Source organism: Typha latifolia, chromosome 13 (assembly GCF_019914945.1).
Source record: "Typha latifolia isolate L0001 chromosome 13, TyphaL0001v2, whole genome shotgun sequence".
Lineage (NCBI taxonomy): Eukaryota > Viridiplantae > Streptophyta > Magnoliopsida > Poales > Typhaceae > Typha > Typha latifolia.
The window spans coordinates 82466-97659 of record NC_133098.1 but is presented as its reverse complement, the minus strand read 5'-3'; the positions used below and the strand labels follow the sequence as shown (position 1 = coordinate 97659).

The 15194-nt window shown below is 39.9% G+C and overlaps 3 protein-coding genes across 3 annotated transcripts; all 3 read left to right on the top strand.

Moving 5' to 3' along the window:
* Positions 1-513: 513 nt before the first annotated feature.
* On the top strand, positions 514-3343 carry LOC140799548 (uncharacterized protein At2g39795, mitochondrial-like). Its single transcript, XM_073153907.1, has 3 exons — positions 514-1109; positions 2221-2570; positions 2970-3343. Exons 1-3 carry the CDS (start codon positions 840-842, stop codon positions 3127-3129), a joined length of 780 nt encoding a protein of 259 aa, XP_073010008.1. The 5' UTR covers positions 514-839; the 3' UTR covers positions 3130-3343.
* Positions 3344-4278: 935 nt separating this feature from the next.
* Positions 4279-8471, top strand: LOC140800255 (diacylglycerol O-acyltransferase 2D). Its single transcript, XM_073154936.1, has 9 exons — positions 4279-4976; positions 5054-5128; positions 5261-5346; positions 5614-5720; positions 5827-5982; positions 7220-7306; positions 7634-7731; positions 7862-7949; positions 8115-8471. The coding sequence occupies exons 1-9, from the start codon at positions 4768-4770 to the stop codon at positions 8214-8216; spliced, it is 1008 nt and encodes a 335-aa protein (XP_073011037.1). The 5' UTR covers positions 4279-4767; the 3' UTR covers positions 8217-8471.
* Positions 8472-8983: 512 nt separating this feature from the next.
* On the top strand, positions 8984-15096 carry LOC140800254 (3-hydroxy-3-methylglutaryl-coenzyme A reductase 3-like). The gene is made up of 4 exons (XM_073154935.1): positions 8984-11123; positions 11828-12009; positions 13082-13428; positions 14431-15096. Exons 1-4 carry the CDS (start codon positions 10180-10182, stop codon positions 14671-14673), a joined length of 1716 nt encoding a protein of 571 aa, XP_073011036.1. The 5' UTR covers positions 8984-10179; the 3' UTR covers positions 14674-15096.
* The last annotated feature ends 98 nt before the right edge of the window (positions 15097-15194 follow it).

The window sequence follows — 15194 nt, the reverse complement described above, 5'->3', positions numbered from 1 at the left end:
CCCCAACTTTTACTTATATAGGAATATCCTAATATATGTATCTACTGTCGTCCATTTCTTGATCTAACGCCAGATTTGGATGTACATAGATATTTTTATATGCGGGTGGTTGTACATCGAATGTGGAGAACAAACGCTTTCGTTTTCATGATGGGCCGTCTTACCTTGTTAGGAAGGCTCTCATATTTGGGCCCCAAATAAGTTTCTCTTTATAAAATAAGCTTTATTTGATCGCAATTTATCTTTAGCTGATGTAAATAATGGTAGGTGATAGGTTTCTAGTGAGATCCATGAAGCATCTGAGTGTGGTGGACAGGTACAATTCCGACAAGCTAAACTAAACTAAACTCAGGCCCGCAATAAATTAGGTCTAATACTGTTTAAGCAAAGCTAATCCCCGGCCATTAGGTAATGGATCGATTAGTCGTGTGATCGGAGGTTAATTATGTAGAGCATGATTATTCTAACTCTCAAGCCAGCTATGAATAATCTGTCCAGATCTTAACTTTGAGTACGAAGAGAATGTTTAGAATAAGTGTTCTAAGGTTTGTATGGTGTCGATTTTTCAAGGTATTAATTCGTTTGCTAGATCCAAACTAAGAAATTCCACCTTTAAGCATCTCTTTTGAGTTCAGTTCATATTCTCTCCACAGTAGTAGGAAATCAATCGGGGTCAAAGGTTTTGGACCAGGATAGCGAACTAATTAGGTCGGTTTCAGGCGGCCCAAAAGGCCGAAACCTTTAACTACTACTACGACTTCTACTCTCTAGTCTTTAAACCCTCGACCGCCCTCTCAGGGTCTCACTTGGTGTAGTCCAAAACCCTAGCGAGAGCAAAAATGTCGTCCTCCATGGCTGCCTCCCTTCTACGCCGAGCCCTCTCCGCTCCTCTCTTCTTAGGGCGTCGCCATTCTCGCTTCTTCTACTCGTCTCTCGCCTCTTCTCCCACCTCTTTTCTGGTCCCCAGGGCGATTACTTCGTCCTCTCCGAGGCATGTTTTCTTCGCTCCTCTTCGCTTCGCGTCTTCCAAGGTCTCGGCCGATGATAACCTCAAGAAAGTCATCGATTCCGAGATCGTTTGCGTCGAGAAATCTGACGATCAGAATCGGGTAACCCATCGAGCTTTATATCTGTAATGGTTTGATACGCGAGTTCTCAGTTGTTCATTTTACTACTTTTTAGATATATTGGCCGTATTTGCATCCATAATCTATCTGATAGATAGATTACTGAAATAAATTAGGTCGGAAGTAATTTACAGTAAATACTGTTTGTGCTTGTCCTCCTGTTTCTCGCAGTAGAACTTTATATAATTTTTAGTTCTCCGGAGTCGATTATGCATATTCGTGTATTGTTCTTATCACTGACCTACTATTGTTTTCTTTGTTCTGTGCTCCACTCTTCGCACGTTGTGGATTTTTTTTTTTATAAAAAAAGCTACTTTATGCCTAGACATTTTCCTTATGAGATCATGTTTTGCAATGATATGGGAAAAGCATTTGGTATAAATGATATTCGGATTAATGAGGAGGTTCATCTTGTTACCCTGCCTGCATTTTGAAAAAGCCGAACAGGGTCGAACAGCTGTGAAATGGTATGATAAATGCGAAATCCTGATGGATGATCTGAGCATTGTCCTATCTAAGCGGCATTCTTGATCATATCTTTGAGCAATCCCCATACTTCACTCTGATGATTCTAGTTTTGCTAGGGTCACTCATTCAAGGACAAAGTTGAATATAGAGCGTCCATGTAAGTAGGGCTGTTAGCTAGTAGTATTGGACTACGATGTTCTATATTCCTTTAAGGATAGTAATATGCATATTGACAAACAATTGTAGTGGCTTGTCAATTTAACTTCTCATGGATTATGCATGAATGTCTTGTGTGAATGTTAATGGCTTGGTTCTTTTGAGAAGTATGTTGTGAGTTCTTTTTATCACTAGATGTGCACTTGATAATTTATTATTTTCCTCCATATTTCAGTGTTAATCAACATAGGGTATTTACTCGGAAAGCAATTCAGTTTATCATCTTGGTTATATTTATCTTTTTCCCTGAGATCCAAGAGTTACTGCATTGTATTTTGGACTTGTCCATCTCATGCATAGAAAGTACTATTTTATATTTGTAGTTTGTACATAATTTAGCAGACTCAAGGTAGAACTAAAGGCTTGGTTGTACTATTATTTCTATATAATTTGCTTAATTTTCTTGCAGGAAGTTGATTTGCCTGATGGGTTCCCTTTTGAGATAATAGATAATCCTGGTGACCAGACAGTAATTCTTAAACGAGAGTATGAAGGAGAGACGATTCAAGCCACTGTTTTCATGAATTATGATGGGGAACAAGATTTGAATGAGGATGATGACGATGCTAGTGATGATGTTGACAATGAGGGTTCCATTAAGCCAACTGTTTCGTTGGTTGTGGCAGTCGAAAAAGGAGAAGGTCCTTTCTTGGAATTCTGCTGCAATTTTAATGATGACGAGCTCGAGATAGAAAGCATGACAATGAAAAGACATGATGATCCTGATAGTCAAAATGCTTATGAAGGTCCTGAGTTTTCGTAAGTTCATTTGCCTTTTTTATCTTTTTTAAGTTGGTTTTCTCTATAGTTAGTGACACTTTTCTTTCTGGAGGTGTACATATCCATATTATTTGTTGCCGGAACCTGAAATGTGTACTTCAAGTGATATATTTTTGTTAAATGTAGTTTATAAGAGTGGAAGCTTGTAAGACTATAAATTGCCAAATTGATTGTCTTTGTAAGCTGTTTTTTTTGTGATTTCAGTTCCATATATTTCAATTTCCAGCAAATTTTGCTTGGTTTGAAGTTTCTCAATATTTATGCTGTCATTCATTTTGCATCATTTCATACATGCACATGATAGCATTTCTTAAGACATGCATCTTTTGGTTGTTTTGAACAACACCTTTATTTTTTCATGTTCCAATTTGGTCACAGGGATTTGGATGAAAGCTTGCAAGAGGCCTTACGCAAGTATCTTGAAGTGCGAGGCATCAAACACTCGATGTACGACTTCCTACATGAGTACATGATAAACAAGGATGAGCGAGAGTATTTGGTGTGGTTGAAGAGCATGAAAGAATTCGTTGAGAAATAAATAACTGGCCTATCTTGTCAGTATCAGAATTCAGAGTTTTGATATACGGATGCCATCTGTGGGTGAACTATTTTTTGTGATATATTTGAAGAATTGTACTAGAAAGTGAGAAATGTCTCATCTTATTGAGTTTAGTTCCAATAATTTTTGTAGCTTGTTAGAATGCTACTCACCATTTACCAATTATGAACTTTGAGTCTTTGAACCTCGTTTACATTTATTGTTTTCTTTTTAATTGTGTGAATTGTTTTTTTTATATTTTAGTTTTTTTTTCTAAGTACCAAGGTTCTTTATCTGTGAAACCTTCTTCAACACGGCTGATGTTCTTTTACTCGTTACGGTCAGTGCACCAAACAGTGATATATGAAAGTCGTAGTTGTATGTGTTGTAGGCTACTTCTGTGGGTGAAAGAGGTATGAAATAATATTTTTTTTCCCCGAGTTACTTTATGGAACAGTACATCGTTTTAAACATCGTGATCATGGTGATTAAATAGTTTTAGTCGTTGTACGTGTAATAATACATCAAATGCTTGTAGTTGGATGCCATAAATATATTGTTTTGACTCTCACTAAGGAGTACTTTACCTTGCAACACCCTACGACCATATTACCTTGGGCGATTGTTAACTCTTGTCCAAATAAAGGGGGCGGGGGCAAAATCACTCTCTACACGGTGGGGCCATTGACAATTTGAGTTTTAGAGCTCATACTGAACTTCTTCTGAATGATTGGTGATTAGAATGGAGGAACATGGACTTCCTAATCTTGGAAAATTGATTCAATTGCCGCTCTTCTTTTTTGTTATTACTGTTGTAAGTGTTGATGCTTTTACTGGCAGAAAAGATGGAGTTCTTGTTGATGTTTACTGAGTTCATTGACCAAATCGGAACCTGATTCTCCCTCTTCCTCGCTGTACTTCAGAAGAAGGTAAAAGTTTTTTCATTCTTCACAGTGGGGCAGTGCAGTTGATATCCACAACAAGAGCATAAGCATGAAATTGTAATTGAATAATTTCTATAGTATCTTATACGAACAACCAAGCCCTTGAATCGGATACTGTTCTCGCCTCTTCTTGGGAAATCCGCCGGTGCGGTGCAAGGTGTAGCACTATTAAATAGCTCCGCTGGCAAGTTCCAATCGTACATTTATCACTAAGAGAGAGAGAGAGAGAGAGAAGAGAGAGAAGAGAGAGAAGAGAGAGAAGAGAGAGAAGAAATTGGAATCTTGAATCGCTCTCCGCCGCCGCCAACCTATTGTTACTTATTTGGCGGCCTCATCAATGATCTCCCATATCCCGCCACTACAGTCCACCGTTGTTTCCTCAGAGGCGTCTCTATCACCATTTCGACTTGCCAGCCAACGGCACGCAACCACGGTTCGAATCTCGCCCGTCCGATGAAAAATATAATTATTATTGACGATAACAAAGCCCATCTTCCGCTGTCCAAAGTTATCCGGGTCACCTCGGCGGCGAGCCCTGTCCTCTACTATCCAACTGTCGTTGGATCGTGCCACGTGTACATCGATCCGCTAAAAGCAACTAAGACTCCAAGATCCATCGCTACGCCTGAACAACTCCCGTGTCCATTTCGCTCTCTCTCTCTCTCTCGTCTCCCTTGAATTGCCTTCTCCTCCAATGGGCGAGCTTAACGACGATGGACGTTGCTCCGTCAATAAGGGCAACGGCAAGGCAGCGGACGCCGTGGAGCCGACGGTGTTCCAGGGGACAGATTATTCCCTCATTCGTACCACCGTCGCCCTCGCCGTTTGGCTCGGCGCCATCCACTTCAACGTCGCGCTCGCCCTAACGGCGCTCCTCTTCCTCCCACTCCGCCTCGCCGCCGTGTGCGTAATCTCTCCTCCGCCTTCCTGTTTTTCTCTTGGGCTTCTGGAGTAATTGGCTATTTGCTCTCCACTTGCAGGGTTTTTGGATTGCTGCTCTTCTTTATGGTGATTCCGCTCAACGATAAGAACAAATTTGGCCGGAAATTGGCAAGGTGAGGCTTTATTGATTATCTTGTTTCTTCGGTTAAGATTATCCTGTACTCTTTTGATCCAATTTCCGGCCATATCTTGTTTCTTCGGTTAAGATTAATAGATTATCTTGTACTCTTTTGATCCAAAAATAGGTATATATGCAAATATGCTTGTGGGTATTTCCCAGTCACCCTTCACGTGGAGGATATACAGGCTTTCGATCCAAACCGAGCTTACGGTGGGCTGTTATTGACTTTTCTTTATGTTTATTAACTTACTGATCACTTTCTTTTTCCATAATCTGACTAGTTTTAATGCACATTCGCGTCAAATCCTATGCTTGTTATGGTTCTTCCTGATCTGTTTTCTAGTGGAAATTTACTCTCTATTTGTGACTGTATCATTGACTACATTTTTGCTACCTTTCTTCGAGAAAAGATAGAGAATTAAGTGGTAGGATATGCGTTGAAGTTGCAATTAGTTGTTGATGAAGGTTCATATGCAGTGTTTGGTTATGAACCCCATTCTGTTTTGCCTATTGGCGTTTGCGTTCTGGCTGACCACACTGGCTTCATGCCACTCCCTAAAATTAAGGTCCTCGCAAGCAGCGCTGTAAGCTTCTCAAACCTATGGATTATCTCTTATTAGATTAGTTGATCAAATTCAAAGACGTCATTATATATATTGTTCTTCACTTCACCTGTAAAATTGCTTTTAGGTGTTCTACACTCCGATTCTGAGACAGATCTGGACATGGCTGGGGCTAATCCCTGCATCAAGAAAGAATTTCTATGCATACTTGGCAGCTGGTTATAGTTGCATTGTTGTGCCAGGTGGTGTACAGGAGATGCTTCACATGGATCATGATTCAGAGGTTGGTCTTCTTATAACAGACTTACAGTTTATTTCTTATAACCTGTTTCTTCTTGAATCAACAAAGACTGTCATTTTACTGTTTGTTCTGCAAGATATATTTTTTCCTCTCATGGCAATAGATTATCTTATCATTTTAAGATACAACCTGTCAGAGTTAGTATGTCTGAAACTTTGTTCTACCTTGCTTTTTGATATGTATTTCTCTATCCTTTGTTCTGATTCATAAGATCTGAAAAGTTAAAACAGTTTATGCTTTAACTTATGGATGCATCATTATTTTGTGTTCTTACCCATGTCTGCTTCATCAAGTAGCCAACCTTAGAATTATGCTAAGTAAGTCGTACACAAGTAAAAAAGAAGAGGGGGTATAAGCCTGATCCAGAAAGTTAAGAGATTTATGCTTAACCTTTTTTGTACATCGTTCTTTTGTGTTCTTACCCATATTTGGTTCATCATGTGACCAACCTTGGAATCATGTAACATAGTTGTGTGCACGAGGAAAAAGAAAAGTGAGTATAAGCCTTTTACACTAAACATGGGATAACTGTGGCAAGAATATCTGCCATCAAATTTTGAGCATTCTGATCCAATAAATGGTAGATAATAATGAACAATGATTTGGGGATCATCAACTTTTGATGCTATTTGTAAATTTCCTCGTATACTGTTCTTGTAGTATCAGTTCTTACTGAGTACTGAGAGTCTATTGTTTCTTCAAACAATCAAATAACTCCACATCAGCAGCAACAAATATTGATCCTCTCAAAACACATTCTTCCCGTATCTAGGTGTCGAAGGTGTGCAGTTTCTTAATAGCCTAATGTATGGTATATTGGTATAAATTGATTTTGCACACATAGTTTCTTTCTTTTAGTCATCAAATATCACTTTATATTTGCAGTTGAATAAATCGACTCCGATATCAAAGAAGGAACTTTGCTATGTACTTTCGTAACTTCTGTATGTTAAGATGTGCTTGGATATACCCAAGGCATCAGAGATTCAGAATTCATATTGAATATCAGAAACTAGATGGAAAGACCAGCTTGGAACTTCTGCTGCTATTGCTGAATGGCTTTATATTCCATTGCTATACCTCTGAACCACAATATATACATAATCTGCAAGGAAGAAAGCACTCACATTGTCGTATTGTCTTGTTACCTGGGTAGATAGTTCAGCACAGGACTTCTGAGAATTTGCTTATGAATCAGTTATTTTTCTTCATTTTACAGGTTGCTTTCCTTAAATCAAGAAAGGGGTTTGTCAAGATAGCAATGGAGATGGGCTGCCCTCTTGTTCCTGCTTTCTGTTTTGGACAGGTACCAATTCTTTTTTATATCATGATTATGTTAAATTAGCAACTGAGATATTTTCCATCTTTCCTTGTTTTTATTTTCGAATCAGATGATTCAGATTTCTTCCGCCAGTTCCAAAGCACAACAGGGGTTTTTTTTTTTTTCATTTTTCAAATTTTTTTTGACAAAAGGCTATTGCCCTGTTTTTTTTGAAACAATAAAAAGCACAAGAAGGTTAGTTTGAACCTAAAGCATTTCTTGAATAGTTCACCCTAAAACATATGTATGGAAACTTACGTAAGGTTGTTGCATCTTTCATGGTTGCTGATTTTTCCTTGAATTGGTATGCAGAGTTATGTTTACAAATGGTGGAAACCGAGCGGTAAATTATTTGTCAAGATTTCTCGGGCAATTAAGTTTACTCCAACAATCTTCTGGGGAAGATGCGGGTACCTATGTTATCCTCTGCCCCTTATTTGCACCTTGCTGGAGTCAGTTTTTAGCAATATCTGCAAGCCTTAGTATGTAATCTTGTTCAGTCTTTCTGTGATTACTACTTAATCATCTGTTCCCTTGCAGGACTCCTGTCCCATTTCGAGTACCAATGCATGTGGTGGTGGGAAAGCCCATCGAGCTCAAGAAAAATCCTAAACCTACCATGGATGAGGTCAATAAATATCAGATTCTTCTTCCCTTGAAACAATAAATAGATTACCTTGCAAAACTATTATCCTGCCAGTATCTATTCATATTAAGTTGAGGTTCATAGCTAGATCCATCATTAATTATTATTATTTTTTAACTTTCTATCTTTTTGTCTTGGTCTGGGCAGGTAAACGAAGTCCATGCACAGTTCGTCGGCGCTTTGCAAGAGTTATTTGAGAAGCACAAGAGCAGAGTTGGCCATCCCGATCTCGACCTGAGGGTTGTATAGTATCTAAAAGTTTACCCAATCTCCCCCTATAATATTACCCCCCCCTGCCTTTGCCATGTCCTCCGGGCTCCGGCTCAGCTCGAGCGGAGTCCAGTTTGGGAACTATGATCATTTTCTGGCCAAAAGCAATATATAACTTGCAGGCAGGTTGTGGTCCGATATACTCAAATGCCCAAAACTGCTCTTGCCTCTACGGTGCTTGTATTACGGGGGAAATATGAAAAGCAAATTACTGCTCTTATTTTAGTTTCTGAAGTCTTTGGTTGTTTACTGTGTGAAGCATGTTGGATTAACTATAACAATGGGGCATACCGCATACAGGAGATGGAACTAAATGACTTCGACGAGAGTCGAAGAGTTTGATGAGCTTATTGGCTTCTACTTGATCATAATTGCTTCGACAAGCTGAACGTACAATTAGATGATCTATTTGTTAGGAAGTAGAGGAAAACAATGACAAGACTTATTTGTTAGTAAGGAATTAATTAAGGGGGAGAACTCATTAGTTCTCACCAGTTGCATTCGAGATTTGTCGTGAAGTATCTTGGAGAAGAAAACCGTGGCCTCTTCTGGAGTGCTGTCGTGGCAGCGCACAATAAAGTCCACTAGTGAGATGTCCACATCACATGGAACACAGGGGGCTGAGAATAGCGAATCATGCGTTGCTTATATCTTTTCATTCTCCTTTGAGCAGGAACAACACGAATGAGAACAGAAATGAAAGAAAAGGAAAGTAGCAGAGGAGCAGGAATGGATTTCTGGCGTTACACCAAAAGCCCCCCCCTTGTTTTGTTGTTAAGGTACTTCTACAAAAAGATAAAAGATGGGAATTAATTAAACACCTTCTTCACGCTCTTGTATCTTCTAGCTAATTTTTCTTATATATAAAGAAAAATTAAAAGTATATCCTATCTTCTAGGACGTCTTCGTGGCACTGACATGCACGGGATCTGATGAAATGAAAATACGATGAATCATTTGTCCTATCTCATTAAAGCTAAAGTTGACCAATTGATATCATTTTCGACCAAAAAAAAAGGTTCAACCTGTAAGAGTCGTGCGCTCTTTGTATACTCTGTCTCTTTAGTTGGTCCTTCCATGGTAATTTGGTAAACGTTTTAATTACCTCGCTGTACTTGTAGTGATCACGAGCAATCGGAATCAGCCTATATAGTAATACAAAGAAACGTAGTAACATATATATATATATATATATGTATGTATGTATTCCAATATCAAAAGAAATAATTTGTAAGAGTTTACTTCAATGACAAACTTGTCACTATCATGTATTCGTCAATCATTCACGTACCATGTAGAAGCTGTTGAAGGGCTCTATTTTCTTTAGTTTCACTAGATATCGAGATGACTAATTAACAAAAATGCAGTATAGTGTTCATTAGAAATAATAAATTTGCAGTAATGAAACCTCAAAGAGAACACTTTGGAGCCTTTTGTTTCATATATTCAGATAAACACATATATTAACAGAGCATTCATTTTGTACCAAACAATTTAACTAGCATTTATTTTGGTACCAAACAATTTAATTAATTCCTCATATATGTGTAGTATCTATTAAATGCTTATACGAAGTCCAAACCCATCATATCCATTATATAATATATATATATATATATATATATATATTGTTTTTAGTAAATCATATCCTTTATATGAGAAGCGTCTATTTGTACTGAATTTTCTCTTCTTTTTTTTACCAAAAAAACAAATTAAATTCTGGAGTGAATTTTTAATACCCGGCGAGGACGGCCGTCCATCCCAACAGTAACAATTCCCAATAATCCATAAATAAGGTGCGAAATTAGAGAGAGAGAGAAGGGAACCGCTGCGAGAGGGCAAAGTTGAAGTTGAAAAGCTATTCAAATCCCGAGCTCCTCATCGTTCTTCGGAGTCCGAGCCGAGCGGTGCGTTACTTCGCCTTTTACCTCTCCGTCTTTAAATGGACGTCCGCCGGAGAGCCCCCAACGGCGCCGCATCATGCGGGACTACGGCGGAGGCCACCGCGAACTCCGCCTCCGCCAACGGTGCTAGGGTTCAGGCGTCGGATGCTTTGCCTCTCCCGATCCGGCATACCAACCTCCTCTTCTCCGCCCTCTTCGCGGCGTCGCTCGTCTATCTGATGCGGCAGTGGAGGGAAAAGATCCGCTCGTCGACCCCTCTCCACGTAGTCGGCCTCACTGAGATCCTCGCCATCTTTGGCCTCGTTGCCTCCCTCATCTACCTCCTCAGCTTCTTCGGCATCGCCTTCGTCCAATCCATCGTATCTTCCAGCGACGAGGACGATTTCCTCCTCGCCGCTCCTTCATCCACCGCGGCACCCTCCGCGGTTGCTGCCGCTCCACTCCCATCCATCCCCTGTTCTCTCCTCGGCCCCTCTGATGCCGCCCCCGTCGAAATGCCAGAGGAGGACGAGGAGATCATTGCTTCCGTCGTCGCCGGAAAGACCCCTTCTTACGTCCTCGAGACCAAGTTGGGAGATTGCCGACGAGCTGCTGGTATCCGTCGCGAGGCGCTGAGGAGGATTACGGGAAGAGGATTGGAAAGCCTCCCGCTTGATGGGTTCGATTATGAATCTATCTTAGGGCAGTGCTGCGAGTTAACGGTGGGCTACGTGCAGCTCCCGGTGGGAATTGCCGGACCCCTACTGCTCAACGGGAGGGAGTATTATATCCCGATGGCGACGACGGAAGGCTGTTTGGTGGCGAGCACTAATAGGGGTTGCAAGGCCATCGCCGTGTCTGGAGGAGCTGAGAGCGTCGTGATCAGGGATGGGATGAGCCGGGCACCGGTCGTTCGGCTTCCGTCAGCAAGGAGGGCCGCCGATCTCAAGGCATTCATGGAGGATCCGACCAATTTCGACACCCTGGCCATGCTCTTCAACAAGTAAGTTTTGTTTCGATAATTTGGTAATCCGTGGGATACTTTTTTTTGTAAGGGAACTTCGCTCGGTGTAGTGGGTTTGGGCAAGTTTGGCCTTCTTTCTTTTATTAAGCCAGATTGATGAAATTATACTATGAGTAGGTGGGGGCATATTCCCTGAACTACTCCCAATGCTAATCTCCATAGAGACGACCGCTACTGTCCAATTGACAATCACACTGCTTTACCTATAGGTATGAATCACTTTAGCATTTATATAAAACTACCTAATAATCTATGGCATTCCTGTACAGTATTACATATTATTAAGGGTATATTCCTTTCTTCCTGGATGAAGTCCACCAATTCCCAGTGCAACTAATTCCAGATTGACTTGCTTCAGGCCCAGTCTTGCCGCCCTTTAAAGCCACTATTTAGCTGCTTCTTTTGGTGGATCTCTAATAAAGATAACATCTTGCCATAATGGTTGAATTGCGTCATTGTGGTGACAGCTAGAAGATGATTGAACTTGGACTGTTTAAGTTTTTTTTTATTTATTTTTAAATTCGCTGTTTTGAAAGTTTCCAATTATTGGTTTTGTGGTTCTCCATTTTGTGTTTGATGGTTGTTTGTATGGGAACTTTCTTTTAACAATGACTATACCTGCTGTATTGCTTGTTTGCCGTACAGGTGAAAATTACCTCCATATGTTCTTAAACTGACTGCAGGTCCAGCAGATTTGCAAGGCTCCAGGGCGTCCAATGTGCACTTGCTGGGAGGAACCTATACATGAGACTTACTTGTAGCACTGGAGATGCCATGGGAATGAACATGGTGTCAAAGGGTGTCCAGAATGTCTTGGATTACCTGCAGGATGACTTCCCAGACATGGACGTGATCAGTATCTCTGGTTAGATTCTTTTATATGTGTTAATACAGCTGGCTCATTTTCCATCTACAGACTATAATATCTCTCTTCCTTTAAATATTGATAGTCATCAGATAAGGATAACAGTGTTTTTAGTTTAAACTATACGTGGGATCATGTTTCAACTTACAAATCAGCTATAGAGGCCAGCAGGCCACAATATGGAGGTTGGTTTCTCCTATTGTATTTTTGAGAATGCCGAGAGTTAGAGACAAGAATCAAAGCTTCCAGTTTTTCAAAGATGTTATTAGCTCATAAATAGAAAAAAAAATTTGTTTGAAAATTTTCTTTGCACTAATCATGTTTTTCTATTTAATTTCATTTATATCCTAGAACATGAAGACTGATACAACTTGCAATGTCTCCTAGTCATCCACAGCATACTCTAGCTGTCTTACTGTATATGAGCAGTCAGGATTTAAAAAATGAATTTTAGTAGAGATCAAAGATTGGTAAGAGGGGGAAGAAGTGATTAAAATAGTTCTACATCTGGACTGCTGACTGTTTTCTTGCAATATGGTCACAAAGAATCCTTGTCATATCAGCAGTTATATATGGGGATTGGCGTATTACGTCATGCTATACTTTTTACTTAAGTTATCTACAATTTGCCTAGGAGCATCAGAAGCTAGTTGCACATATGAGCTCACACTTGTGCATGCGGAGCCAATTAGCAGTACATTGCTCTTACGTGGTTACATGTAATATACTCTAAAATAATTTTAGTAATTTCCTGAATCAATCCTATAGTTTCTTTTTAAGATGCAGTTATTCTTTTCGAAGTTTCAATGTATACGACAATATGTCTAGAAATAGATGCATACTCGGTTCTATTGGAGACTTGTTTCTCGAACAATCATGTGAACTTATCTTGTTTTGTTCCCTACCGATCAGTTAACTTCTGTTCGGATGAAATTATTCTTATGGAAGTTTCGCTGTATACGACAATATACCTATAAATAGATGTGCAGTTGCTTCTACTAGCCACTTGTTTCTCGAACAATTATGTTAATGTATCTTTTAGCTTTGTCCTTTTTTTGTCCCCATCAATCAGGTAACTTCTGTTCGGACAAGAAACCAGCTGCTGTAAATTGGATTGAAGGACGCGGAAAGTCGGTGGTTTGTGAGGCAGTCATCAAGGGTGAGGTGGTGAAGAAGGTTCTAAAGACCACTGTAGCAGCGCTCGTGGAACTCAATATGATCAAGAATCTTGCTGGGTCAGCAGTAGCTGGATCTCTTGGAGGCTTTAATGCTCATGCTAGCAACATTGTGTCTGCAATCTTCATTGCTACTGGTCAGGATCCTGCACAAAACATAGAGAGCTCTAACTGCATCACCATGATGGAAGCTGTGAATGATGCGGACGATCTCCATGTCTCTGTGACCATGCCATCCATTGAGGTAGTTTTCTGGCTTGTTTTTGTTTTTCCATTGTTACTCTTGTACAACATCTACCTACCAAACGACAATAGTTATCTTTCCTTGTTGATAAGTTGCTCCTACCAATTTTTTTATGTTTATATATTTTCTCTACATTAGAATTAAATGCCAAATTTGTTAAAGAAGAAGATATTAAAGAAATTTGGAAGAATTATGTCCCTAAATTATTTACTAAACTTTGATTATGAAGACTACACAAAGAAGGGTTCTAGCGTTTTAGGCAGAGGCTAGGGGATTACAAAACTAAGTCCGAGCAAAATATATTGGGATAACAGAAGTTGTATGATGGAAATCCCAAAACATTATATGGATGAATTAGATATATGTTTCAATTTGTCATAGCCTTATTTTCTGAAGGGTTTCGAATCTGTGTTTTCATCCTTGATTTGGACGTGCTTAATTGATATAAAATTAAGTTGGCTGGTCGATCTATTTTATAAAATTATAAAGGCAGGATCCTAGAGGAGCGGAGGAGCAATTAGTACTGCTGTCATCTTGTCATCGTCATCATCATCATCATCTTCTCCCAGAAAGGTGTGGATAGTTGGGCTGCTGGAGCACAACTGAAAGATAAGTAGGTTCTAAAAGAATAATCAATCTGATTATAGTCGTCTAAAGTTGGCGCCAATTTCCTGCCTAAGGGGATTTGTGGCTTGCCATAAAATGATCTACATGGCCAAGTAGTGTAACAGATCTTCTAGGTTGCAAGGTAAGCTTATTTAATCGAAGACTAATGCTCTAGAGAGTTTGACACGAGAATAAGCTAAGAGCTATTCCCTTTATTATTCTGCAAGTTGTAGCCTGAACCTTCATTCTCATGGATTTATGTAAACTCAATCTGTATCATGTTCTTAACTATTCTTGCAGTGCTCGAATAACATACCCCAGTCTTATTAAGGGATCTGAGCTTTTGCATTTTGTATCATCAATATCTGCTTGGTTAACATGGTGTTCTCGTTACAGGTGGGTACAGTTGGAGGTGGGACACAGCTGGCTTCTCAGTCAGCCTGTTTGGAGCTACTAGGCGTGAAAGGTGCAAACGTGGAAACCCCTGGGGCAAATGCCAGGCTTCTGGCCACCATTGTTGCTGGTGGTGTTCTAGCTGGGGAACTCTCTCTCCTCTCTGCTCTTGCTGCTGGCCAGCTCGTCAAGAGTCACATGAAATATAACAGATCCAGCAAAGACGTCACCAAGGTTGCATCCTGAACAGCGCCCCTTCTCTGGATATATCCTCCCCAAAGCTCGCCAGAATTATGATAAAGATTCTCCAAATAATTTAATAGAGGGAGGAAAGTCAGAGAAAATGATGGTCCATCCTTGGCAAGAGACATCCTTGGTGTCTACCGTCTTTGGCTCTGGCTGAAGATATCTAAATAAAACGTTAAACTTGCTGTCTGCCTCTGTTGTCTATCTGTCTAGCAAATGCAACACAGTTGTACGTCCTGTTGTCCTTTCCCCAGTGATAGTAGCTCATTAATTGTCTGCTCTGCTAAAGTTCTCCGTGACTTGTCTGTAATCGTCTTTCCTAGTTTACTTCGTGGCATATGTATAAAAGCCGTCTTCTTAATCTAACAGTGTGTTTCTCAATTGTTGTTTGACTTCATCAATAATATACATTTCTGTGTGTCATTTATATCCGCAACTAACACTAAAGAGTTATTGAGAACCAAACACGCAGTGAAAGATAAAGGACCCATCGTCCATCATGATAGTTTATTCCTCCAAAT